Source organism: Pseudorasbora parva, chromosome 4 (assembly GCF_024679245.1).
Source record: "Pseudorasbora parva isolate DD20220531a chromosome 4, ASM2467924v1, whole genome shotgun sequence".
Classification (NCBI taxonomy): domain Eukaryota; kingdom Metazoa; phylum Chordata; class Actinopteri; order Cypriniformes; family Gobionidae; genus Pseudorasbora; species Pseudorasbora parva.
The window spans coordinates 3,616,041-3,628,473 of record NC_090175.1 but is presented as its reverse complement, the minus strand read 5'-3'; the positions used below and the strand labels follow the sequence as shown (position 1 = coordinate 3,628,473).

General features: G+C 39.1%; 1 protein-coding gene across 1 annotated transcript in view; it reads left to right on the top strand.

Moving 5' to 3' along the window:
- Positions 1-12,233, top strand: part of LOC137073718 (uncharacterized) — a 53,260-nt gene extending 41,027 nt beyond the window's left edge. Inside the window, exons 9-15 of the mRNA XM_067442422.1 lie at positions 786-930; positions 5,464-5,586; positions 6,170-8,065; positions 8,286-8,459; positions 8,543-8,716; positions 10,081-10,127; positions 10,710-12,233. Of these exons, the coding sequence (XP_067298523.1) occupies positions 786-930; positions 5,464-5,586; positions 6,170-8,065; positions 8,286-8,459; positions 8,543-8,716; positions 10,081-10,127; positions 10,710-11,239 (3,089 nt within the window). The 3' untranslated portion in view covers positions 11,240-12,233. The remainder of the gene's footprint in view (positions 1-785; positions 931-5,463; positions 5,587-6,169; positions 8,066-8,285; positions 8,460-8,542; positions 8,717-10,080; positions 10,128-10,709) is intronic.
- Positions 12,234-12,433: the final 200 nt, after the last annotated feature.

The following is a 12,433-nucleotide window of genomic DNA, read 5'->3' as shown; positions in this document are numbered from 1 at the left end:
TTTTTTTTAACACACACAACATAGATGTAAAATATTGTAATAAAGGGCCATGCTAAATATGTTCACAATCCTCTGACCTTTTTACCGTCTGTGTGTGTTGGTGTGACCGAGTGTCAGTTCCTCATTGTAGATGATGGGGTTTTGTCATGTGTCTACAGAATTACACAACTGAGTTCAGTCAAAGTGTCTTCTGCTTAAGTAAAATCAAATGTGTGTGTGTGTGTGTGTGTGTGTGTTATCATAAAAAATAATAATTTAAAAACCTCTTCCTCCTCTATTTCTCTTTTCTTGTTCCCTTCTCTGGTTTTTGCTACTCTGAGCAGTATACAAATTTTGGTATTTAGGGCACTTTTTGTGTTTCTTTGCCTCTTCTTGACAGATGCTTTGGATAAAAGTGTCTGCTAAATGCATAAATGTAAATGTAAAAAAAAAAATGCATAAGTGTGTGTGTGTGTGTATATATATATATATATTAAGAACCCTGACCCCCAACATAAAGAACCATTTCAGCATAAAAAGTGTTCTTAAGGAGAATAGGATTTTAAATGGAACCTTTAAACAGACTTTCCTTTTTTTATACTTCAGTAAACTGTGTGTTTTACTTTATTATATTATGGTGAAGGTAATTAGATTGAAATTTAATTTAGATTAAGAGTGTAATGTAGTTGTACTGCATTGTCCTACTTACTACTGCATTATTATACTACAGATTTTTTATTTTTTACTCTATATCTCTACATAAACGTTCTGGAATCAATCTCTCAACTCTCTTTTTGAGAAGTGAGACCGGGAGAACAGGTTCTCTAAAATGAGTCTCCACAGCCTGAGGGAAGATGAGTGCACTGACCCTAAAATGAGTTCTCCATTTCCTGGATCAAGCTGTGTGTCTATGAAGAGTAAATCCAGGGATGCAGTGACCTCTGACCCCAGGTAAGACACTAGACATTTTAACATTTGGCAGACGTTTTAATTCAAAGCAACATTTCCGAAACCTGCGGTGAGTGAGCGGCATCTCATTGTCGGTATCTTCACAGAGATACACACAATCTCTTGAAAATAGTTAACCTTCCACGCTCACTGTTCCTCACAACTGTTCCACTGTGGGGTTGATAACGGCTGCTCTTTTTAATGTCATACAAAACGCCAGTCGTTGCCTTGATAATGCAAGAGTTTACAGACGATATGAGATGTAAATAGCGTCCACATTATATGATATTTAAGTTTTGCTCATGGCTTAAATAAATTACGTTACTCATAGACTGACATGTTTGACTTGCGTTACATTCAGCTGTCGCAAAATTGTTCATTTAAATCAAGGTCATGTTTTATTTATTTATTTTACATTTATTTTATTTTTATTTTTTACAGAAAAGTGGTGGTTACAATTTTTCATGTAATTAAAAGCAAAGTTTTTTAATGTTTTTATATTGTAATAATTCCACATCTTCTCTCCTAATGAATGAAGAAACAACTTAAAGACAGTGTATTTTAAATATTTGGTGTTATGGCATATTTTTATGATTGAAGGCCAGTGTCACTGATACTAATTCTGCTACTGATGTCTCTATGATTATTTATCTCTATTTGATTATTTTTAAACATTAACGATAGCCATTCAACATTCGAGTAATTGACAGTATAATTTATTAGGCTTAAAAAACATCACATTAACATTAAAACACATTATAATAAATGTTATATTTACCTGTGGCATTTCTACCTAACAGGTAGAACATATACAGAAATGTAATAAAGTTATCAAACAGTCTGCACTGCAAAAATCATAAGTTAAATGTAGATTAATCTTTATTAAATCTACAATGTCCTCTGTTATCTTTGTTCTTTGAATCAAAGGGTACTTAACACTCAGTTTCTGCTAGCCTCATGTTAATCTTGAGTACCTATAGAGTAGTATTGCATCCTTCATATCTCTCAAGAGTCTTTAGTTTTATCACATTTATTAAAGACTGTACCTACTCTTTCAAAAACAGCCAAACTCGTGGAAGAGTGCAGTGGGCGGAGCTAAAGAGTTGCACACACACACACACACACACACACACACACACACACACACACACACACACACACAATGCATCATGGCATTATCCCTGGATAACTTTCGATGTACTATACATTTGTGTTGTTTACATTATATGCACTTACATGCTGATTTCCAACAGAACACACAAACTGGCAGAACTCTATTGCTATTTCCTTAACACTGGGTTATTTGGGAATCTGAACAAGGTGAACTTTCCCTCACTACCTGAAACACACTTCTTTGGTGACCATCATATAGTCTTGTTCAAAATAATAGCAGTACAATGTGACTAACCAGAATAATCAAGGTTTTTAGTATATTTTTTATTGCTACGTGGCAAACAAGTTACCAGTATGTTCAGTAGATTGTCAGAAAACAAACAAGACCCAGCATTCATGATATGCACGCTCTTAAGGCTGTGCAATTGGGCAATTAGTTGAAAGGGGTGTGTTCAAAAAAATAGCAGTGTCTACCTTTGACTGTACAAACTATTTTGTACGAACATTTTTTTTTTCTTTCTGGGATTTAGCAATCCTGTGAATCACTAAACTAATATTTAGTTGTATGACCACAGTTTTTTAAAACTGCTTGACATCTGTGTGGCATGGAGTCAACCAACTTGTGGCACCTCTCAGCTGTTATTCCACTCCATGATTCTTTAACAACATTCTACAATTCATTCACATTTCTTGGTTTTGCTTCAGAAACAGCATTTTTGATATCACCCCACAAGTTCTCAATTGGATTAAGGTCTGGAGATTGGGCTGGCCACTCCATAACATTAATTTTGTTGGTTTGGAACCAAGACTTTGCCCGTTTACTAGTGTGTTTTGGGTCATTGTCTTGTTGAAACAACCGTTTCAAGGGCATGTCCTCTTCAGCATAGGGCAACATGACCTCTTCAAGTATTTTAACATATGCAAACTGATCCATGATCCCTGATATGCGATAAATAGGCCCAACACCATAGTAGGAGAAACATGCCCATATCATGATGCTTGCACCTCCATGCTTCACTGTCTTCACTGTGTACTGTGGCTTGAATTCAGAGTTTGGGGGTCGTCTCACAAACTGCCTGTGGCCCTTGGACCCAAAAAGAACAATTTTACTCTCATCAGTCCAAAAAAATGTTCCTCCATTTCTCTTTAGGCCAGTTGATGTGTTCTTTGGCAAATTGTAACCTCTTCTGCACATGCCTTTTTTTTTAACAGAGGGACTTTGCGGGGGATTCTTGAAAATAGATTAGCTTCACACAGACGTCTTCTAACTGTCACAGTACTTACATGTAACTCCAGACTGTCTTTGATCATCCTGGAGGTGATCATTGGCTGAGCCTTTGCCATTCTAGTTATTCTTCTATCCATTTTGATGGTTGTCTTCCGTTTTCTTCCACGTCTCTCTGGTTTTGCTCTCCATTTTAAGGCATTGGAGATCATTTTAGCTGAACAGCCTATCATTTTTTGCACCTCTTTATAGGTTTTCCCCTCTCTAATCAACTTTTTAATCAAAGTACGCTGTTCTTCTGAACAATGTCTTGAACGACCCATTTTCCTCAGCTTTCAAATGCATGTTCAACAAGTGTTGGCTTCATCCTTAAATAGGGGCCACCTGATTCACACCTGTTTCTTCACAAAATTGATGACCTCAGTGATTGAATGCCACACTGCTATTTTTTTTAACACACCCCTTTCAACTAATTCAACTAATTGCCCAATTGCACAGCCTTAAGAGCGTGCATATCATGAATGCTGGGTCTCATTTGTTTTCTGAGAATCTACTGAACCTACTGGTAACTTGTTTGCCACGTAGCAATAAAAAATATACTAAAAACCTTGATTATTCTGGTTAGTCACATTGTACTGCTATTATTTTGAACAAGACTGTACATTCAACTCTGACAACAACTGAAACGTTGGCCATGTTTAGCATGAGAATCAACTCAGAATGCATGAAATATCATTAGAAATAGCCGCCTCTGAAATGGGTCAAACCATAGATATTACCTAATACATTCAAGTAAATATGCTATAAATCTGCGCTCATTCAGGGATGTGCATTTATTGCATGGATGGAGAAAGCATGGACGCAGGATTTCATCTGATGGTATGCACAAAAGTTGTTTTATTTTATTTAACAATATTTCACGAGTTCCCACTTACATCAAATTAAATAGAGTAAAGATTATGCGTATATGGCGTGCTGTCCAGGGGAGGGCTCCGGGCTCGGATTTTTGCGAGTGGTAAAATCTTTCCCCGTGGTAAAGATACTCTATAACTAGACTGTAATGTTTTATGGATTGTGATGGCATCTAATGAGGGTTTATTAAATTGAAGTGAGGAGATGGGGTGGTGGAGGGATGCCAAAATAAAAATGGTCAACGAGAGGAGGTAAATCTGTAGTATAAGTACACCTCCTATCGTTGATCAGATTGATTAGCTTACCATGCTCCACCTGTGTTTAATTAGGTTTAATTATCTGACGTGCTCCCCTTGTTAATTAGGTTTGATTAGCTGACGGCTCCGTTGTTTAATTATCTGTTAGTGCTCCTCCCGAAATTAGTTAATAAAACTTCACATAGTTAAATAAGCTTATAGCCTAACTAGTACACACCTTTCGGAGCATCAGAGAGCAGCGGTGCCACAGAACAAGTGTAACTACTTTCTCTACACGTTTTTTAAATCTGAAACTGCAAAAAGCAAAACAATCGTCAGACATCCATACTACTGAAAAGCACTACTGGTCCTCTCAATACTGTCTGTTTATTTTACATACTGAGAAAGTGCTTTAGACAATTCAGTGAGAGAGAGCCGTCCAAACTAATTCATGTGGATTCAGGCCATTTTGCAAACACGTTTGACCCATTCATAATTAAGAACACAATTTAGGCATCAGAATGTGTGCTCTGCACAGTTCAGTTTCACAGTTTACATGCTGTTAAACTTAATATACAATTTTTTTTATGATCTGATGCATGTTATGCTCTCAGTAACACAACAAACACCCAACAAAATGTGTGGTGACAAAAAATCAGTTACATATGTTTGCTTAGGGATGTGAATATGTTTGCAGCTCTGAAATTCGGTGTCTCCATCCATTTTTTTCTCATGTCTGAACTATTGTAGACCCACATATTATGTGATTCTTATGGACCAATGGCTGTTCAAAGGCTATTTTTCTATTTTACATAACCGAAACAAACTTCAAAGCACCGTTGTTTTGGCCAGATTTTGTTCAAAATGTCACACCAGTTAATTTGATATTGCTGGGAAGTATATTGGGCCTTTATGATGAATCACTTTGTTGTATTCCGCATTTGTAAATCTCTTTGGATATAAGTGTTATAAATGAACAAATGTAAATCTAAGGTTCATTTAAGTTATTCTGCATTGCTAGTGATGTGAAATGCTGTTTTGTTTATTTAGCATCAGCAGGAGGAAGAGACCGAGATCAAAGTCTGCAGAACCCAGCATTGTGTCTATGAAGAGTGATGCATCCATTGGGCGACTCATTGGACTCAGTAATGGACCAGTGACCTCTGAACCTCCGTTAGTACAAACTTGTACTTACTAATTTACACCAATAGCATGTCTGGTAATTAATATATCTTATAGTCTCCAACAGTATTTGGCTGTATTTAGACTTACTCTATTACTCTAAGATCCGGATCAAGATCAAGACATACACATTGAATAAGGGTGTCCTCACACTATAGACTCACACTATAGATGGTTGCCTTGTACCAAGCCTTAGCTATTGTGTATATTTTAGGACATCCTAAAACCTCAGTCATATGATGAAAAGGCATCATGCCTCAGTCTGAAAGGCTTTAGGTCTCAGAAAAAACAAAGTCAGGTGTCAGATCTTGTATTATTAGGCATCAGATGAAACAGCCTCAGACTAATCGATCCCTGCCCAAGCCTGCCTCTTCAAGTGGGCCAGGGTTCAGGCTTACGGTTCAGATTGCCTAATGTGAGTACACCCTAACATTCCCATCACAGAAGTGTTTACACTTGTCTTTTCATTGTATATGTGGACAATCTGGATACAGGATGCATGTTAATGCCAAGTGAAACATGCTGCAATTGTAATCAATGTCATTGTTTTTATTTTGCTTCAACTCTTTTTCAGCAGGATGAAGAAACATGAGCTGATCAGATCTGTGCCGTGTTCAACATACCATTCTCACTCTCTGACCCACATCTGGCAAAACAAAACTGAAGCAGACCTGCAGCCACACACACTGGAGACTGGAGACCTGCAGAGAGTCAAAAACCAGCACAAAACCAGCATGAAGGACAAGTATGAAAGATTATTTGAGGGAAACAAACTTCAAGAGAATGAAACCCTGCTGAACAGGATTTACACACAGCTCTACATCATAGAGGGAGAGAGAGAAGGAGTGAATGAAGAACATGAGGTTTTACAGATGGCGAAAACAGCCAGAACACAACACTCACAAGACACTCCAATCGACTGCAATGACATCTTTAAAGCCTCACCTGAACCAGGATGTGAGGAAAAAGACCAAATCAAGACTGTTCTTACCAAAGGCATAGCTGGAATCGGAAAAACCGTCTCTGTGCAGAAGTTCATTCTGGACTGGGCCGAGGGAAAAGCCAATCAGGATGTAGATTTCATGTTTGTGCTTCCATTTCGAGAGCTGAATTTGATCCGAGATCATCCGTACAGTCTTCACAGACTTCTGCTGGACTTTCATCCTGAACTTCAAGATCTGGACTCAAAGATTTATGAGGAGTGTAAAGTTGTGTTTATCTTTGATGGTCTGGATGAAAGCAGAATCACACTGATGTTTTCAGATGCTCCGAATGTTTCTGATATTACTGAGACGTCATCCGTGGGTGTGTTGATGTCAAACCTCATGAAAGGAGAGCTGCTTCCCTCTGCTCTCATCTGGATAACCTCCAGACTAGCAGCAGCCAATCAGATCCCCTCCAAATACATCCACCGTCTGACAGAGATTCAGGGATTCAATGAGCCTCAGAAGGAGGAATATTTCAGGAAGAGAATCAGTGATGAGCATCAAGCCAGCAGAATCATCTCACACATAAGAAGAGCAAGAAGCCTCCACATCATGTGCCACATACCCGTCTTCTGCTGGATCTCATCCACTGTGCTTCAAAAGCTCCCGAAAGAAGATCTGATTGCAGAAATCCCTCAAACTCTGACTGAAATGTACATCCACTTCCTGCTGATTCAGATCAACATGAGGAATCAGAAGTATGAAGAGAGAGATCAAGAGAAACTGCTGCAGTCCAACAGAGAAGTGATTGTGAAACTTGCTGAAGTGGCTTTCAAACAGCTGATGAAGGGCAATGTGATGTTCTATGAGGAGGACCTGAGAGAGAGCGGCATAGACGTCACAGACGCCTCAGTGTATTCTGGGATCTGCACTGAAATCTTTAAGGAGGAATCTGTGATTCATCAGAAGAAAGTCTACAGCTTCATTCATCTGAGCGTCCAGGAGTTTCTTGCTGCTTTCTATTTGTTTTACCATTATGTAATGAAAAATGTTGACACATTGCAGTTTTTCGATCTAGTGCATAATCTGCATAGGGATGCAGTAGATAAATCCCTTGAGAGTGAGAATGGACATCTGGATCTGTTCCTGCGGTTCCTGCTGGGCATCTCACTGGAGTCCAATCAGAGACTCTTACAGGATCTACTGACACACACAGAGAACAGCTCAGAGAGCATCAGGAGAACCACACAGTACATTAAAGAGAATATCAAAGATGGACATGAACTCTCCACTGAAAGATCCATCAATCTGTTCCTCTGTCTGCTGGAAGTGAAAGATCAGACTCTGTCCAGAGAGATTGAGGAGTTTGTGAAATCAGACCAACACTTAGAGAAGAAACTCTCTCCTGCTCACTGCTCAACAATCGCCTACATGCTTCAGATGTCAGATGAGGTGCTGGATGAGCTGGACCTCAAGAAATACAACACATCAGATGAGGGTAGAAGAAGGCTGATACCAGCTGTGGTTAACTGCAGAAAAGCTCTGTGAGTATTTAATCATGTGTCTAGTTATTTCTTAATTGACCTTTATGTTGGTGTTGTTGTTGGTGTTGTTGATGATGTTGTTGTACAATGTTGTACAAAAGATGCTTTTGCTTATTTTAATAATGTCATGACTTATGTAATGATATAATGTAATGACTTGTCCACAATAATTAAGCTGATATTGAAATACCAGTTGTGGATATGTTTTGTTCTATTTCAGTCTTGCTGGCTGTAATCTCACTGCTCAGGATTGTGAAATTATGTCATCAGCTCTAAAATCCTCAAACTGTGTCCTGAGAGAGCTGGACCTGAGTAACAATGACCTACAGGATTCAGGAGTGAAGCTACTCTCTGATGGACTGAAGAGTCCAAACTGTCAGCTGGAGATGCTGAGGTTTGAGATAAATGTGTTGATCATTTAATATTTAGTGGTCCATTCTTTAAAATGATTGATGTTTACTGTCTGTGTGTCTGTAGGTTGTCTGGTTGTATGGTGAGAGAGGAAGGCTGTGGTTATTTGTCTTCAGCTCTGAGTTTAAACCCCTCACACTTGAGAGAGCTGGATCTGAGCTACAATCACCCAAGACAATCAGGAGAAGAGCTGCTAAATGACAAACTCAACCATCCAAATTATAAACTGGAGATACTCAAGTATGTGGAAAGATACATATATATATGTATATATGTATGTGTGTGTGTGTGTGTGTGTGTATGTATATGTGTGTGTGTGTGTACTTCTTGGGAAGAAGTTAGGATCACCTAAGAAGGCAACCACATCATGCTGTGCTTTTGCCAAGAAGACATGTTCCTGGATCAGCATATTTTGCTTTCCTGTCTGAACACAGTCCTAATCACGTCCCTGCACTGATGTAGAAACCCGGTTGTAAACCTAAACATAACATAATTTGTAAACATGTCTTTAAAATCAGTTTGTTTGATTGGAATATTGTTCCAGGATTAACAAAGATGTTGATCCAGAACCATGTTGTCCTTGGTGAAATCATATTCACTCTAATGGACTAGTTTCATTCATTTATTTTTAAATATCTGTTTTGTGTGTTTGTGTGTGTGTGTGTGTGTGTGTGTGTGTGTGTGTCCGGGGGGTGGGGGCGTGTGTGTGTGTGTGTGTGTGGGAGGGGGGGGTATAACATTATTCACAGAGGTGAAAAGAGTACCTGAAAACCATACTTAACTAAAAGCAGAGATACCTTACAGTAATAAAATGACTCCATTACAAGTTGCTTTTATCAATACCACTTGAGTAGAATTTGATAAATCATTAAAATAGCACTATTTGGCATGTTTCACTGTGTCAGCAGAAATAAAACACACAATTACCCAATACGCTTACAAGATATTTTGATAATATTTGAATAAAGTTTGTCGATTCTCAAAAATGTATATTGTATTAACTCAATTTTTTTATTTCAATGAACTCAAAATTTTAAGGCAACCAGGTAACTTTTTTTCTAAATAATCTTTACATAATTTTTTTAATATATTTTTTTTAATTTTTACAGTGTACTTAATTATTTTACTCTAACTGAATTTAGGCTCAAGGATGCACTAGCCCTCAACACTTAAAAGACAAGTCAGTGAAAAAACAAGAAACAGTTGAGGTGTGATGTGTGTTTATTTTTTTAAGTCGAACTAAAAATAAACACCTCAATATCGCAATAATTCTCACAACAGTGGACACAACAGACCCTCAAACGAGTCTCAGTTAAATCAAGTGCTCAAAAAGGACACATGTATACCAATATCTTTCAAAAAGGTCTCTTCAATATAAAGGATAGACAAAATTATGTTATAAAATTAAATGTTCAAAACCTACTTGCACTGGACGTGCTGGTTGGGGCCTGATTTGCTGCAGCCATGTCCTCATCTCATATATAAAATGCATGAGCTCACATCCGTGTAATTTAAACTAGTCTGTGTGAGTAGATGTAGATGCATTGTGCATAGTGCATTTCTCATTACAGATTTATTTTATTTATTTGATGTTTTTCATTCAGTTTGGATCATGGAGACGATTTCAGGATTACACCAGGACTGAGAAAATGTAAGTCCACACACACACACACACACACACACACACACACACACACACACACACACACACACACACGTTGTGTTTCCATGTTTTATGGGGACTTTCCATAGGCGTAATGCCTTTTATACTGTACAAACCGTATTTCTATCCCCCTACACTGCCCCTGCCCCTAACCCTACCCATCACAGGAAACATTTTGCATTTTTACTTTCTCAAAAAAAAAAAAAACCTCATTCAGTATGATTTATAAGATGTTTTCCTCATGGGGACCAAAAAATGTCCCCACAAGGATTTTGGATATTGCCATCTTTGTGGGGACATTTTGTCCCCATAACGTAGGGTTTACCAGTTCACACACGCACCTGCATATTTAATTATGTTATATATCAGGGGTTCTAAACTCTGGCCCTCGAGATCCACTTTCCTGCAGAGTTTAGCTCCAGCACTAATTAAGGTCTTCAGGATTACTTTAAAGTTATAGGTAGGTGAGTTTAATCATGGTTATAGGTAGACTTTGCAGGAAAGTGGATCCTGAGAGCCAGAGCTGAGAACCTCTCTCATAGATGATGTGATCTCTTTTCTTGTGTTTAGATGCCTGTGATCTCACACTGGATCCAAACACAGCAAACACTCATCTCATTCTGTCTGAGGAGAACAGAAAGGCTACATGTGTGAAAGAGCCACAGTCGTATCCTGAACATCCAGAGAGATTTGAGAATTATGAGCAGGTTCTGTGTGGACAGAGTCTGACTGGACGCTGTTACTGGGAGGTTGAATTGAGAGGATGGGGTCATATAGCAGTGACATATAAAAGGATCAACCGGAAAGGTGGGATTGACTGTCGGTTTGGACTCAATGAAAGGTCATGGAATCTTTACTGTTGTGATACGACGTACGCTTCCTGGCACAATAATAAGGCTAACAGCACAAAGATCCCTCCCTCTTCATCTTTATCCAATAGAGTAGGAGTGTATCTGGACTGGTTGGCCGGCACTCTGTCCTTCTACAGCGTCTCTGACACACACACACTCACACACTTACACACAATCAACACCACATTCACTGAACCCCTCTATGCTGGATTTGGCTTTTACAATGATTCTGCAGTGTCTCTGGTCTGATTTAACAGCTTCCTTTAAAGCAGCACTAGGTAACTTTTCAACCTTCATAATATATTTTTTAAGACTCTTGTGATGAGACATTGACTTACAATAGGTTGAATGACACGTCTGCCATAGCCTGATGGGGTCTGTATCGTTTTTAATCGTACTTTTAAACTTTGGTTTTCGTGTAGTAACCCGAGAACAAAAAGAACTACAAAATTCGACAGCTTTACGGCATATACGTCACTTCCACCAACACACACACTTCCTTACATTCGGACGTGCGAGCCCAACTTTGTTCGTCGGATAATATAGTCATGTCCGAAGCAGCACAGACAAATAAGAAAGAAAAGGTTTTGTTGGAGGAAAGCAATAAGAGGAAACGAGAAAGTGATGTGATTTAAAGGCAGGATGAGGATCAACATGTGACCAGCGTTTGCTCGTCGGCGTGAGCTGAAGGAGGCGTGCCCGACCGATGCGGTCCTGCTTGTTACGGTGAGCTACCACTCAAACATTGAACTGAAGTATCTTATAGATTCTGGAAAACGCTAACCAATAGACTACTATAATGACGCTGGCTTGTAAACGTGAGCATCGTGATTATTTGGCGTTTGAAAAAAATAAAACCCATGAAATGATATTCATATGACATGCTGAAACATCTGCCACTGACTGTACCTGGGATGAAGACATTTCACACGCGCCGCCAGAAGAACACCTGCATGTGAAGTCCTCCTGCAGTGCTCAGGGGAACTGTTAGCGCTGCACCGACCCGCGGGACGCTTTTATGAAGTTATTTGGCCCGCCCCGCACCACTGTATATATTTGTACAACCCGCCGCGCACCCACGACCATTAAATAGACATACGGGGTCCGCGGGTTATGAGACGACCCGTGCATTACTAGTTCAGGGCTATCAGGGCTGTCATGTCAACAAATGCACGCGCGATGGCATCCCCTGTTGTAGGAGGACAGATCTTACGACAGTAGTTGAGGACATTATTTTTTCCAAACTGCAGTTTGGAAAAAATAATGTCCTCAACTACTGTCGTAAGATGTAGGGGGACCCCGACCTACATGTAGGGGGACCCCGAGAGCAAAAGTTGCCAAGTGCTGCTTTAAGGAACCACAGAGACATCACACACATTTGGATAAGCCTTTATGTTTTACTCTTACTTTTCTGGTAGTTAACCCATTAATCAAGCCCTGTTA